Source organism: Prionailurus viverrinus, chromosome B4 (assembly GCF_022837055.1).
Source record: "Prionailurus viverrinus isolate Anna chromosome B4, UM_Priviv_1.0, whole genome shotgun sequence".
NCBI classification, from domain to species: Eukaryota; Metazoa; Chordata; class Mammalia; order Carnivora; family Felidae; genus Prionailurus; species Prionailurus viverrinus.
This window is the reverse complement of record NC_062567.1, coordinates 74,010,759-74,026,605: the sequence shown is the minus strand read 5'-3', so window position 1 is coordinate 74,026,605 and position 15,847 is coordinate 74,010,759. Positions and strand designations below refer to the sequence as shown.

The 15,847-nt window shown below is 40.2% G+C and overlaps 1 protein-coding gene across 2 annotated transcripts in view; it reads left to right on the top strand.

The window, feature by feature from the left end:
* Positions 1-15,847, top strand: part of CERS5 (ceramide synthase 5) — a 32,568-nt gene that overhangs the window by 12,789 nt on the left and 3,932 nt on the right. Inside the window, exons 1-9 of one of the 2 annotated variants that reach the window (XM_047867195.1) lie at positions 5,695-5,720; positions 7,877-7,982; positions 8,818-8,948; positions 9,776-9,833; positions 11,638-11,688; positions 12,378-12,470; positions 14,350-14,478; positions 14,595-14,701; positions 15,471-15,627. In XM_047867195.1, the coding sequence (XP_047723151.1) occupies positions 5,710-5,720; positions 7,877-7,982; positions 8,818-8,948; positions 9,776-9,833; positions 11,638-11,688; positions 12,378-12,470; positions 14,350-14,478; positions 14,595-14,701; positions 15,471-15,627 (843 nt within the window). In that variant the 5' untranslated portion in view covers positions 5,695-5,709. Of the gene's footprint in view, positions 1-5,694; positions 5,721-7,876; positions 7,983-8,817; positions 8,949-9,775; positions 9,834-11,637; positions 11,689-12,377; positions 12,471-14,349; positions 14,479-14,594; positions 14,702-15,470; positions 15,628-15,847 lie in introns of those variants that run through there. The other variant, XM_047867194.1, reaches the window with a different exon arrangement.

The following is a 15,847-nucleotide window of genomic DNA, read 5'->3' as shown; positions in this document are numbered from 1 at the left end:
TATTTTAGGAAAAAGCAGAGTGGGGGGAAAAAAACCCAAAAGGAGAAAAGAGGTATGACAACCCTATAGTATTTGACAGTATCTGTAGTAACCATTTAATAAGTACTTACTTTGTCCCAGGCACTATTCTTTTTTTTTTTTTTTTTTTAACATTTTATTTATTTTTGAGACAGGGAGAGACAGAGCATGAACAGGGGAGGGTCAGAGAGAGGGAGACACAGAATCTGAAACAGGCTCCAGGCTCTGAGTTTGTCAGCACAGAGCCCGACGCGGGGCTCGAACTCACGGATCGTGAGATCATGACCTGAGCCGAAGTCAGTGGCTCAACCGACTGAGCCACCCAGGCACCCCCCAGGCACTATTCTAAGTGCTAAACATTGAGTCCTCATAGTAACTTTATGAAGTAGGTAGATAATTACAGTTATCCTCATTTTGTAGATGAGAAAACGGGAGCACAGAGAAAGTTAAGTAGCATGTCCAAGTGACTCAACTAGCAATGCATACCAAGCAGTCTACTTCTGTTGCCAGAGAGATGGAGGGAGAAAAGTAGGAGGAGTATGGCAAGTAAGGAAGCTAGGAAAAAGTACATTTCAAGAGGGAGGGCATGGTCAGTAATGTGGAATAACGTAGAGTGGTCAGGTAGGATACAGGACTGAAAAGCATCCATTTGATTTCAAAATAAGGAGATCATTTTTGGCAAGGGCAGTGTCAATGGAGCGTAGGGACAGAAACGAGATGAGAGAGAGACGAAGACTTGAGGAATGAGTGGGAGTTGGAGAAGTGTGATTCTGATGCAGGATGCTGAAGGCATTCCCTTCTCTTCTTAGTCAAGATTCTTAAGAATCTTAACTATTTCCATTTCTTTCTTCCTCCTCCTTATATCTTTCACTGATGTAATTCACTGCTGTCTCTAGATTTTCTGCTTTACTGGAATTTCTTTGGTGAAGGTTACCACAGATCTCCAAATTGCTAAATCCAGTGGATACTGAAATCCTTGTCTTACTTGATCTCTGCCTCATTTGATACAGCTCTACCTCTGGTCTTCCTGCCCTCTAAATTCACCTTTTATATTAGTGTTTCCCAGGATGTTGACCTTGGTTTTCTTCTCAATTTGTGTTCCTTTCTTTCTTTCTTTTTTAAGTAGGCTCCACATCCAGCATGGAGCCCAACACGGGGCTTGAACTCACTATCCTGAGATCAAGACCTGAGCTGAGATTAAGAGTTGGATTAAGCAATCAACTAAGCCACCCAGGAGCCTCAGTTTGTGTTCCTTTCTTGTTGCACTCACATCCACCCCCACAATTTTAGCTACCACCTATATTCTCATTCTCTTGTGCTCTTTTTTCTTTCTCGTGTGTGTGTGTGTGTGTGTGTATGTGTGTGTGTGTGTGTGTGTGTCTTAAGCCTCTTTATTTGCCTACTAGACAGTTCCATTTCAGTGTCCTATGAGCACTTCAAATTCAGCCTAACAATTCATCTATCATTCCCAAATTTGCTTTATCTTATGCTCTACTTGGTTGAGACACCATAATCAATTTAGTTTCCCAAGTCAGAAATAAGGAAGGCTGGACTCTGCTTTTGCTCTTACATCTATTCTGTTACCAAGTGCTATTAATTTTACCTCCTCAGCAGCTCTTGAATCTGTCCTTTCGTTTTCATTTCTATAGCCTTAGTTCAGTGCTTTATCACTTAAAGCATGGAGTTTTTACAGTAGCCTTTAACTGATGATGCTCCTTTATTAATATACAAATCTAGCTCTTCTCCTGGCCTAAAGCCTTCCAGTGCCTCTCCATCAACTATAGGATAAAGTTCACTCACAACATAACATAACATAACATAACATAACATACCTGTGATTTGGCCTCTATCTGTAGAGTTTTTTTCCTCCTGCCACTGTTGCCACCCCTGAATTTGTACATTGCATAGTTCTGTAAGTAGTTTGTCTCTTCTGTTTGCTTTAGTACATGCTGTTCCCACTGCCTGAATGTCTTTTTGTACTTTCTCCTCTGTCCACCCAACAGAAGCTACTCAAATTTTTAATGTGATTGGTTTATTAAGAATTCAGTTGCAAAGGGAAAGGACTTTTGGAATCTGTTTTGTGTGGAACTCTGCATTTTGCCTCTTGTATACATATGTCTTGGGGGAGGGTTTTCAAATGCTGCTTGTGTACCTAAGGATTACATTTTCTAAACAGGCTTTATCTGGACCTAAGAATCTTTATTTAAATATCTCAGTTCTCATCTCTCCCATTTGTGTGTGTGTGTGTGTGTGTGTGTGTGTGTGTGTGTGTGTGTGTGTGTGTGGCAGGGAGCATTCAGGGTCAGATAATTATTACTCAGTACTCTACCTACTGATACACCATCCTCATCAGTCTGTATAAGACCTTTCTCTTTTTATTGTATTTTTCACTCCATCTCATTCCCTATTTTGGTTTCTTTGATGGTTATTTTTCTTTTTTATATATAAATTTTGACACTTTATATCTTTCCAGAAATTGATCTAAGCCACTGCTTCCCAACCTAATCATGTTGCTGCACACATAGAAAATAATTCATGTATTGCGCAGTAGGGTATATGAGGCCAAAGGCTACAGACTAAGGTTTCCTGGTTACCATAGGCTCCGTGAACCACCCTTGAGAGCTAGGAGCAGTATCTCAGCATCAACGTAGCCCAAATACATTACTTGCCATGATACACTAGTTGAAAAGCTTAATCTATACTGTGAAACATATTTGTGTATAGTTCATATCCATTAATGATGTTGTGGTGAATCACAAAGATAGAGTTGTTAGTATAGCTCCTGTCTTTGGTAAAAAGCAAAGTAATAAGTAATTTCACCTTCATTAGCCCAGGCCTTAGTCAGCTGCTGCCATGTATCTGGAGGGCAGAAAAAGGCAGAATGAAATGATGTCTACAAAACATAACAGTTTGGGTCACGAGACTCATGTTCCTGGAGTGGCAGGTGGAAAGGAGCAGCTTACCATTCAGTATAGGCCACTAAATGCCTACTTATTTAGACCTGCAGGCTAAGGGAAGTCTGGTCTTTCAAATTAGTTTAGGGGTGCTTGGGTGGCTCAATCGGTGAGTGTCTGACTTCTGCTCAGGTCATGATCTCCTGGTTCATGAGTTCGAGTCCCACATCGGGTTTGCTGCTGTCAGCCTCTTAGTGCAGAGCCCACTTCAGATCCTCTGTCTCCCTCTCTGTGCCCATCCTCTGCTTGTGCTTTCCCAAAAATAAATAAATACTTTAAAAAATTATTTAAAAAAAATTTTTTTAATGTTTTTATTTATTTTTGAGACAGAGACAGAGCTTGAGCGGGGGAGGGGCACAGAGAGAGGGAGAGACAGACAGAATCCGAAGCAGGCTTTAGGCTCTGAGCTGTCAGCACAGAAACTGATGCGGGGCTCGAACTCACGGACTGTGAGATCATGACCTGAGCCGAAGTCGGACGCCTAACCGACTGAGCCACCCTAAAATAATTTTTTAAGGGGTGCCTGCGTGGCTCAGTCGGTTAGGCGTCCGACTTCGGCTCAGGTCATGATCTCACAGTCCGTGAGTTCGAGCCCCGCATCAGTTTCTGTGCTGACAGCTCAGAGCCTAAAGCCTGCTTCGGATTCTGTCTGTCTCTCCCTCTCTCTGTGCCCCTCCCCCGCTCAAGCTCTGTCTCTGTCTCAAAAATAAACATTAAAAAAAAAAAAAAAAACTTAAAAAAAATTATTTTAGGGGCACCTGGGTGGCTTAGTCAGCTAAGCGTCCAGCTTTGGCTCAGGTCATGATCTCACGGTTCGTGAGTTCGAGCCCCGTGTCGGGCTCTGTGCTGACGGTTCAGAGCCTGGAGACTGCTTCAGATTCTGTATCCACCTCTTTCTCTGCCCCTCCCCTGCTCATGCTCTCTCCCTCTCAAAAATAAACACTAAAAAAACTTTTTTTTAATTATTTTAAAACTTGGGCAACAAATTGATCCTGTAGAGGACAGAAAATCACAAGATAAATTTGATTTCTCACTGCCATTAACAGCAGTTTCAAACTATGATGTCAGGAATCTTTTACACTCTTAAATTTTACATTCTTAAAAATTATTAAGGACCCCAAACATAAATTTATGTTTACATGGATAATATCTATCAACATGTACTGTTTTAGAAGTTAAAATGGGATTTTAAAGATATATATTCTATTAATTCATTTACAAATGACAATAAATTGATTATATTGGTAATACAACTAATGTTTCATGAAAAATAACTATTTTCCAAAACAAAATAAAATGTGAGAAGAATAGCATTATTTTACATTTTTTTTTTAACACTCTTTAGTATTTGGCACCTGTATTCTCATGTCAGCTCCTGCATTCAGTCTATTGCAATGTCATGTAACCCATGGAAAATTCCACTGCACACTCATGAGAGAGTGAGAGAGACAAGAATTATTATGAAGTTATAGAATTATTATGAGATAGTTTTGACCGTGTAGACCTCCTGAAACGGTCTCAGACCCTAGGAATCTGTACAGTTCGGTAAATGCCTATCTAACAAAAAGGATGAATACCTAATTTCACTTTCTTCATTAAGGTGATTTCATTAAGTACATAAATCTATGTATTTAATTTTTATCATAGAAAAAATTATTTTTCAAACTTAGTTATGTTTTATGCTTATTTATGTTTTATGCTTCATGCTATAGCACAAAATAGGTGCCCCATAAATATTTGCCAAATAGATAAATTTTCTTAGGGTCTGTTTTTTGTTGTTTTTTTTTTTAAAGTTTATTTATTTATTTTGAGAGAAGAGAGAGAGAGAGAGAGAGAGAGAGAGAGAGAGTATGAATGCGGAGGGGCAAAGAGAGAGGGAGTGAGAGAATCCCAAGCAGGCTTTGTGCTGTCACTGCAGAGCCCCACATGGGGCTCAGTCTCATGAACCATGAGATCATGACCTGAGCCAAAATCAAGACACTTAACCAAATGAGCCACCCAGGCGTTCCTCTTAGGGTCTATATTTGTCTAACTGTAACTGACTGCATGCTAGTAATTTTGTCTTTCATTGCACTCTGTGAACTAATGAGGGCAGGATATGAGCTAATTCTGACTCTAGGATATTAAGTTCACTCCAAGGTCTAGATAATAAAAAAATTATCTTGGCTTCACCCAGGTAAGCAGGGTACAAACCTATCTCTGTCGTATGAAAGAAGATTTCTTGCACTTCTTGGCTTCTTCCAGAGATACCATCAAGGAGAACCAAGACTGAACTGTTTCTAGTAAAAATAATAATAGCTGCTTTTAATAATAATATTAAGAACAACAACAATAATAAATAGCTGCCTTTTAATGAGTGTTTACTAAATATCAGGTACTGGGTTAGGCATGGATCATGTCATTTCATTTTTAAAATAACCCTGTGAGGTAGACATTATCTCCATTCTATAGATGAGTAACTTTCACAAAATCTCTTAGCTGGCAAAATCTAACTCCAGGGCCTTTGATCACCTGACTGCTTCTGGACTGAAGAGCTCTGGATCAGGGAGTAAGAGTAGGAATTGGAAAAGCTGTTTTTGTTATTGGGTCTACTTCTTCATACAGTTAATGTAGATGAGAGGATACAGAGATAATTCAGTGCTTTTCTCTCTCCTGTAGCACCAACTGAAAAGCAAAGAATGACTGACTTAGTTACTCCTCTGGATGCTGATCAGTCCTGGGTCCAAACTGAGTTCCAATGGAGCAAGGGTAGGATTTGAGAGACCTGTCACTTGTTAATTACTGAGCATAGACACAGAATCTTGGTAAATACAAAAACAGCATTCCCTGTATACTGTGTTCATAAGGAGTTTAAACATGAGTGGGGTGCTAAAATATTTGTACACAGAATAATATACCAGGAAATATAAAGTATCTAATAGTGTTGGCCTTTGGATGAAACTTTTGTACCACCTGTGTCAAAGAGGAGAGAATAGGTTACAGATGTGGTTAACTTTGTGCTGTGAATAAATATTTCTCCATGGCTCCAGGAACTTTTGTGATAAGGGTAGAAGAAGTTTTCACAGAGGAAGATAATAAAGTTTCTTATTTTCAGTTCCTCCCTTAGAGATAAATTCTGGATTCAAATGCAGACCAAGAAATAGGTCAAGAGCACTCGATCTTACGCCTCCCAGTCACAATTTCATCTTGGGACTCCTTAAGATGCTAAGAGAACTAAAACTGGTTTTGACTTATTCTGAAAATGACTATGTAGAGCTTTTCCTAGAGCTAATGCTCACAGAAATTTATGGATGTGGAAGAGAGAGATCTTTTTTTTTTAAAGAATTTTTTTCTTTTAAGTAAACTCTATGCCCAGTGTAGGGCTTGAACTCACGACCTTGAGATCAACAGCCGCATGCTAAATGGACTGAGCCAGCCCTGTGCCCTAAGAGGGATCTTCCTTTAAATTTTTTTTTAATGTTTTATTTATTTTTGAGACAGAGCATGAGCAGGGGAGGGGCAGAGAGAGAGGGAGACACAGAATCCCAAGCAGGCTCCAGGCTCCGAGCTGTCAGCACAGAGCCCGGCGCGGGGCTCAAACTCACGGACTGTGAGATCATGACCTGAGCCGAAATTGGACGCTTAACGGACTGAGTCACCCAGGCGCCCCTAGAGGGAATTTTTTTGAAGAACCAAAGAATAGTTACTTATTTTTCAAAGGTCTACAAGTTAGAAATTAATTACAGTTAATGATAACACCATGGAATACTAGATTTGGGAAAAAATCTTAAGGGCGCCTGGGTGGCTCAGTCGGTTAAGTGTCCAACTCGATTTAGGCTGAGGTCATGATCTCTCTGTGGGATCCAGCCCAGAGTCACGTTCCAATCTAACAACATGGAGCCTGCATGGGATTCTCTGTCCCTCTCTTTCTCTGCTCCTCTCCCACTCATGCTCGCTCTCTCTCTCTCTCTCAAAATAAACTTAAAAAAAGAAAAAAAATCTTAGATATCATGTCGTTACTTCTTCTAGATGATAAAACCAAGACCCAAAAGTTAAGTGACTTAAGTTTATATGACTTATTAATGGTAGATTTGGGAATAGAATTGAGTACTAATAGGTAATTTATTTCTCATCCTTCCTAATTTCCTTTCTTCCAGGCTACTAAAGTTCTAAGTATTTCCATAATTTTTTGTTTAGGCAGGAAGGTGACCAAGACCCAGGATATTTGTATTTAGGAAGAGCTCAGTCTCAGTTCTACTTTGCCCTCCAGTTAAGATCTTCTTGATTTTTTGATGTGAGGGAAACTACCATTTATTAAGCATTTCCTTTGTGCCATGGTCTTCATATATATTATCTCATTGAATAGTTATAGGATTCTTGTAAAGTAGACCAGCGCTTCTAATTTTAATAGGCATAGGAATCACCTGGGGATCTTGTTAATGCAGGTTCTGATTTTGCAGGTTTGGGATGGGGTTTGAGATTCTGCATTTCCAAAAGGTTTCCAGGAAAAACCAATAATGTTTTGGTCTTATTTTGAGTAGCAAGGATGTTGATACTATCTTCATCTTCTAGATGAAAAAACAGACTTATAGAGATTAAGTAAACTGCTGCAGTTCCTTCCTACAGGCAATAAATGGAAGGCTAGTAGATAAAATGATAGGTCTGACCTAGGTCTTTCTGACTCTACAGCTCAAGATGTGATAAGAGAAGCCAGGAAAAAAATGGAAAGAGAGCTTATGTTCTAATATTTCTTAAACAGGTCACTTTGCAAGTAAGTCAGTGGCAGAATCTAGGAATAAACTAAAAAGTCCTGGTTCCCAGCCCAGTTTTTTCCCTTTGCCTTCCATCAGCCCCCTAATCAGGATTTTTTCTTTCATGCTTAGCAAACCATATTTAAAATTGGCTTTGGATTTTTATCCTTACAGGTTTATTGCTAAACCCTGTGCACTCCGTGTTGGCATCCAGGACAGTGGTCCTTATCAGGCGCAACCCAATGCCATCCTTGAAAAGGTGTTCGTATCTATTACCAAGGTAAGTCGGCAAAGAAAGAGAGGAAGATTCATGTGAGAGGTTACCCCATAGGGCAGAGGGCGGTAGAGAGCAAGTGTCTCCAAGGATAGGGATAGGATGGGATGATCTTTCACATTTCGGTAGTCTATATAACTATAAGGAGAACTTTATCCCCTCAGGGAAATACCTTTGGGTCAGGATCCCTTAAATAAGTTTACATACATTTGGATTTTAGACCTAGTAACCACAACCCCACCTTCTCCAGACACACATCGTATTTTGATTTTGTTTTTCCCTGCTCCAGTTTCTGTCATTATCTAGTTGCATAATCCAGATAGGGATGGTACCAATAGCCTTTGTAGTTTTTTTTTTTTTCAAGTTTATTTATTTATTTATCTTGAGAGAGAGCACAAGCAGGGGAGGGGCAGAGAGAGGGAGAGAGAATCCCAAGCAGGCTCTGCACAGTGTGGACCCTGATGTGGGGCTGAACTCACAAACTGTGAGATCATGACTTAAGCTGAAACCAAGAGTCGGAGACTTAACCAACTGAGTCACCCAGGTGCCCCTGCAGTTTGGGTTTTTAATAGCTTTCTTTATTCAGCTTGGGCTGGAGAGAGAAGACCAAACAAGGATTCTAAAGGAAAGCTAGTAAAGCTTTGCTAAAGGCAAAGGTCTTTGATATGTGAAATAGGACTTCTTAACTAAAAATGAGTGTGGGGGTGAAACCTAGAAGGATAAACATCCCTTAAACCGTTGTAGTTATATATCCCCCCTTTTTGCCACTCAGCTAGTCAGGGGGATTTAATGAGAGGGTTGAAGAGAAAGGGACGTTCTGACTCTGGTCATGCATCCACAGTATCCTGATGAGAAAAGGCTAGAGGGCCTGTCAAAACAACTGGATTGGGATGTCCGAAAAATCCAATGCTGGTTTCGTCATCGGAGGAATCAGGACAAGCCCCCAACGCTCACTAAGTTCTGTGAGAGCATGTAGGTGTGCATATGGAGGTGGGGAGTGAGAAGGGTGGGGTATGACTGGACTGAGGTTTTCTTTTGGTAGGACAGTAGTTGATGAATGTAGAGGGCTGACTCAATTTATTGTAGGCAGGAAAGAAGAGAACTGGAAGACCGGTCGCCCTTAGTGTCTTGAACATGCCACCATTAAGCTACATGTTGTAGTTTGATTTTGTTCTTCCTCCTCAAATAGATTGGGAGTGAATTCCTATAACTGCACTTATATAGGTAGATAGGCACACCCTTGTACACCTTGGTAGAGATAGTACCGGCTTGCGGTAAATTGACATTTTGGTAGGAAGTATCCTTTCCTGGACATACTGTACTTCATTTCACTGGGTTTTTACTAATTATCCCCTGTACACAGAACACAATTGATCATTGTCATGCAAAGAAAATATTAGGCACTATCATTAGGGAGTCTGATATGGAAGAAAAGTTGATTATAACCAGTATACACTGGTGGGAATCTATTTTAAACAAAGCTGGAAGACGTCTATCATTTCGGATTTTTAGGTAACAATATTTGTCCCCGTGCTGGGAACTTTATCTTTTTTTTTTTTGAAGATGTTATTTATGTATATATTTTTAAGTAAACTCTTTGTTCAACCTGGGGCTCAAACTTATGACTCCCATGATCAAGAGTCACGTGCTTTACTGGCTGAGCCAGCCAGGTGCCGCTCTGGGATCTTATTTCTTACCCATAATTGTGTTGTCCCCAAATCTGCTATCCTGACCTCCTTAGCCTCAAAAACTTTCTTTTGAGTGAATATTCATCTAACCTCTATTCTTTGCCCACCCAGGTGGAGATTCACTTTTTATTTATGTATATTCTGCTATGGAATAAGATTTCTCTGGTCGGTAAGTCTAAACTCTCTCTGGTCCTCTGTTGGGTTCTAATCATGCCTACATCTCTAGAGATAAGAGTTGTGTGATACCATTAGATCTTTATTTCCTCCCTGCCCTTTTATTTTTTTCTGTAATGCCTACAGCCCAGGTTTATATGCCAAATAGATTGTTGTCTGTCTGGCATCTGATTTCGTAACTTTACTGTTTCTCCCTTTATTTAGGGGAGATAATTGTAATAGTAATAGCATAGTACACAAATAGTAATAGTATTGATTAAGTCAGATGTGATTTAATCTGATGCTGGTTTACAAAGTCTGTGATGGTTTACAAAGCATTTGACAAAGATCTTGTTCTCCCAAGGAGACAGTTGTAGAAATCAGGGTTAGGTTACTGTAGGAATCAGTAAACCTTTAAAGTGGATAAAACAGGTATTATTCCTGCTTTTCAGTTAATTGTCAAAAGAATTTCAGGCTTTTTGGTTCCTGAGTCCATGTTGTTTTTTCCACTGTACTGTACTATTTTCCTCTAAATGTTATAATTAAGACTTCAAAATACATTAAGTAAAAAGCAGAACTGAAGGAAGGGAACAGATAAATATACACCACGGTTGGTGGCTTTTTAAAAAAAATCTTATAAAAAATTGTTTGATGTTTATTCATTTTTGAGAGAGACACAGCGTGAGTGGGGGAGGGGCAGAGAGAGGGAGAGAGGGAGACACGGGATCCGGAGCTGTCAGCACAGAGCCCGATGCAGGGCTCAAACCTACGAACCGTTAGATCATGACCTGAGCTGAAGTCAGTTGCTTAACTGACTGAGCCACCCAGGGGCCCCTGAAATCTTACAAAATATGTTCTGTGATCATAATGAAATTAAATTAAAAATCAATAATAATAAGATATCTAGAAAATATTTGGAAGTGAAACTCTTCTAAATGACCCATGGATCAAAGAAGAAATCACAAGGGAAATTAGAAAATACTTAATTGAAATGATGCTGAAAATCCAACATACCAGAACTTAGGAGATGCCCCTAAAGCATGCTTAAAGGGAAATTTATAACTTTATATGTTTATATTAGAAAAGAAGAAAGCTTTAAAGTCAATAATACAAGTTTCTACTTTAAGATCTGGAGAAAGAAGAGCAAAGTAATGCCAAAGTAAGTTAAAGGAAAGAAAAATAATTAAAAACAGTAAAAAAAAACTAATGACATAGGGAATAGACAAAGCCATGAGTTGGTTCTTTGAAAGGTTTCATTAAAATTGGTAAACCCCTAGATAAAAAGAAACAAATCATCAGTGTCAGAGAGAAAAGGGCGGGGGGGCTGTAACTATAGATCCTGTAGACATCGAAAGTATAGTAACACAATATTATGAACAATCAAATAGTAAAAAATTCAACAACTTAGATGAAATGGACAAATTTCCTTAAAGGACATTGAAACTCCATTAGAGATAATTATTTTTTATTTAAATCTTTGGCATGCAGATCTCTCTCTTGGTTGTCGAATGGAATCACAGTCTTCCTGCATCCCTAGTTCCTATATCCTAGGTGTTGAGGTTTTTAAAAACTATCCTAGAGCTCTCCCTGCTCTTATTTATTTCAAAGCATGGCTTTTCTATTTGTAATAACACTTTTCTTGCTCTAGAACAAAAACCTAACCATTTATTGACCTTTTAAGGACCCCCTAAATTCTGTCAAGAGGGGGATTCCTTTTTCTTCCCCATTTCTCTTTTGCTCCTAGCAGAGAGAGAAAGGGATTATTTGGTAAACCAGGGTTGAATCCTAAAGGCTGACTTGGATTATCTCTTTCCTTTTAGTCACCTTGGTTCTGGGATATCCGACAGTGCTGGCATAGCTATCCGTATCAGGTACAGTCTGAGCCCTTTCAAGGCAGGGGCCTCGTGTGTGTGTAAGGTAGGGTGGGCAGGACAGTCCCAGAGCAGATGGCATGTTTTCTTGGTTTTCTTGAGGGATTAGGGGCTGAGTCTCTTTGACTCATGTATTTAGGGTATCTATTTCTGGGCCTCCCATAGCTGTGAAATCCAGTGATCTTTTCCAGATTCCCCGTTATATTCACCCTAATTGGGCCCAAAAGAAAAGCAGCTTCCTGGCACTTGATGAGATGCTTTCTGGCTCAGGTGTCCTTTTTGAATCAAGGGTAACTTGGAGTCTCCTTAAAAGCATCTTGGTTCTAATCTATTCTAGAAAAATGTCGAGGGGCTGTAACAGGGTGGAAGAAAAGACCTGAGTATATTAAATCCCCTGAAAAGCACTAATTGTCCAGAATTCTAGATACACTGATTTGATTGTGCTATAGTATGTGTTAACCTTATCTCTAAAGATGCGAGTAGAAAATGTGTATGTGGAGGGGCAGAGGGAAGAGGTTTAAGTCTCCATACCAATCCCAAATCTGTTAGCTGTTACAGATCTTGCAACACAGTGGGGAGGAAGGGTGTCTAGTAATTTTGGGTATTGGTCCTCCAAGACAGAGAAAGTTGCGGAGATGGAATGAATTTTTGACTAGCTGGTATTCTAACTACTTCTTTCTCTCTTTCAGCCTCTCACAAGTGGGCTTTATTACTATTATATCATGGAATTGGCCTTCTATTGGTCTCTCATGTTTTCTCAGTTTATAGACATTAAACGAAAGGTAAGGACATTGTCTCCCTCAACTCTAACATACTGCATCCTCCTTTCTAGCAGCCACCATCACTGCCCTTGTGGATTCTCTACCCTGATTGGGACCACAAAAGAGGGAAAAAGTAGGCTTGATGGGACTATTAGCTTTTTGTAACCTTCTCAGAAATGAGACTTGACTAATGATGAAGTATATTTGAGGCGTTCAGGGCAGCCCAGGATAAAAAGTTAACCAGCTAAAAAGCATATCCTTTCCTTATTTTTCTCTAAGGTTCTTACATGTATAGAGCTTTGGAAACTAGTCAGAACTAAGGGATAGCAAGGCCTGATCCAGGAAAAGGCCGGCCTCCAGAATAGCTAGATCTGGCTTTTGTTTTGCTGTAGAGCCCTCGTTCTCTCTCTCTCTCTCTGTTCTCCCTTCTTGGTGACCCTACTTACTTCAAGAATGTCAACTGGAAAGGGTTTTAGATGATTTCATTTACCATTTTCTTGCTGTTGTTTAGGAAACAAAGATTCGGAGAAGTGAGTTGACTTGCCCATATAGTGACAAAGTTGGGAATGACTTAAGTTTTTTATAAGTGGACAGAAAGGGCAGAGTCTTTACTTTATTGGTATGCACCTGAAGTAATGTGGTTCCAGCAGCTCTGACTTTAATTTGTCACTATCTCATGGTTATCTTTGGTGAGGAAGACCAGAATTAGCATTTATGGGAATGTATTAAAACTAATCTGGGTTATTAGTTGTTGTGTAATCTAGAAGCTTGATACTCAATTCAAATGTCTTGCACTCTCCTATGGTCAGGAGACACAGGTCCCCTTATTAAAATTTTATTTTAAAACATGACACATATAAAAAGATTTGTAATATATATGTGGGTTTTATTTATTTATTTATTTTTTAATGTTTTTATTTATTTTTGAGACAGAGAGAGAGCATGAGCCGGGGAGGGGCAGAGAGAGCGAGAGAGAGAGAGAGAGAGACAGACAGAGCATGAGCCGGGGAGGGGCAGAGAGAGAGAGAGAGACAGAATCCGAAGCAGGCTTCAGGCTCTAAGTTGTCAGCACAGAGCTTGACGTGGGGCTTGAACTCACAAACTGTGAGATCATGACCTGAGTTGAAGTCCGACGCTTAGCCGACTGAGCCACCCAGGCGCCCCTATATGTGGGTTTTAAAACATACTAGAATATATACTTATGAACCCGCCCCCAACTCAAGAACTATAACATACCACTATATCTATGTGGAGAGCACAGACTTTTCATCCTTGTTTCTCTCACCCAAATTCACCTGTCTTCTCCCATTCTCTGTCCCTCAGTGGGCTGAGAAGTATTTATTAGACATGTCTGATAACAGGTATTTAGAGATTTCTGAGTCTGACCTTGGCATTTGAACCCAAGAGGAAATTAGAGCTTTAAATCTGAAAGCAGAAAGTGCTTACAGTTAAAATGGTTTAGCATTTCTCTGAAACTTTTTTGAAGAGGTTAGCTTTGCCCTTCCATAAAGCTCTCCTTTCTGTTAGGTCTCTTTGGTTGAAATATCTTTCATCAAAACAGTCTTAGAATCTCACAGATTATCTATGGCTTGTAGGTCTGACTACCACCTAGGAAATTATTTCCAAGTGTCAACTCAGCATACATGGTCTACATATTCCACAACTTCCAAAGAAAACTGTTATTTTCTGTGCTTTGAACTATATTAACATAGATTATGGGTCAGTCACTGGTGTAGAGTTTTGGGTCAAACGGTAGGGGTGCTCCACATGGGAGAGTTTAGACAAAATGGAACCTCTAAGCGGTGGGAGAAGATCCTCAGAGAACATGCAGGGCATTGGGTTGGCTGATATCTCTATGGCCTTGCCTTTACCTGCCCCTTCTATTTCCATTCCTTGCTAGGACTTCCTGATCATGTTTATGCATCACTTGGCCACCATTGGGCTCATCACCTTCTCCTATATCAACAACATGGTTCGGGTGGGAACTCTGGTCATGTGTTTACATGATGTCTCAGACTTCTTGCTGGAGGTGAGACCCCCCCCCCCCCCAACTCCTTTTTCCTCATTATTCCTCTCTTTCTCTCCTTTTCTTCCTATTTGAGAACCGGCTTTCTCTCAACTCAATTCTTATTTTCCTTTCTCCAGGCAGCCAAACTGGCCAATTATGCCAAATACCAGCGTCTCTGTGATACCCTTTTTGTGATCTTCAGTGCTGTTTTTGTGGTCACTCGTCTAGGAATCTACCCATTCTGGTGAGTGTTAGGGTCATGGAGCTGTGGTCAGTATGTAGCTAATGATACCTTTTGCCAATTTAGGAAATAGGCCACCAAAAACCCTATTGCCCTGCTTTATCCTTGGCTTAACCTGACCCTTTGTGGACTCACAGGACCCTCCCACAGTATTCCTAGGGAGGTGTAATCCAGACTGAGAACATCCAACTCACTTGGCTGTGGCTTTCCTGACTCCTGTCTGAGGGACAGCCCTCACTTTATGCCTAAGTAATTCCTTTGCCTTCTTTTGCGCTGATTATAAAATTCTCAGGCTCTTCTTGTTTTCCTGCTCTTATACCTTCTACCCCACCCTAACCAACACACACACCACTCTCACTTGTACACTCCCTACTTGATGGTACAGAGTCAGTGACTGCAGGTTGGAGATTTTGCTTAGTCTGAGCGAATCAGCCACCACCTGTCCTGTATGTGCCTGAGGATCTGAGTAATGACTAGGATTATGATTAAAATTGCTGCTCCAATTTTGTGAAACTCTGCATATTTGAAACGATTAAATGTGACTTAATCCACCAATTTCTGAGATTCACATATCTTTCCCTGCCCCTAAAGATAGAAAATTTCATAGGCCCCCTTTCTTTATTTTCTCAGTGTTAATGAATATCCCTAGAATTTCAACTGTTAGAATGTATAGGGAGAAAACATACTGGGTTCTGCTTCCCAGGGAACTCCACTTCATTGCTGTCTACTTGGCTTTAACTCTAGAATCTCACCATTGGCCTACTTCTTCTAGGATTCTGAACACGACTTTCTTTGAGAGTTGGGAGATGATCGGGCCTTATCCCTCCTGGTGGCTCTTCAATGGCCTTCTCCTGATCCTACAGGTTCTGCATGTCATCTGGTCCTACCTAATTGTGCGAATTGCTTTCAAAGCTTTGATCCGAGGAAAGGTGAGGAGGAAAGATGGCTTCTTTCTTTGGGGCTGGGTAGGAAGATAGATATTACTCAGTAGACTTCTCTAGCCTAGTGAGCCCCAGCTACTCAAGCAGACCCAGCAAAAAGCTTAGGACTCCAGAGGACTCCTTTTCTAGAAGTGTTTAGCCTTTTAAGATCTCACTAAGAGGGGTGCCTGGCTGGCTTAGTCAGTAGAGCATGCAACTCTTGATCTCT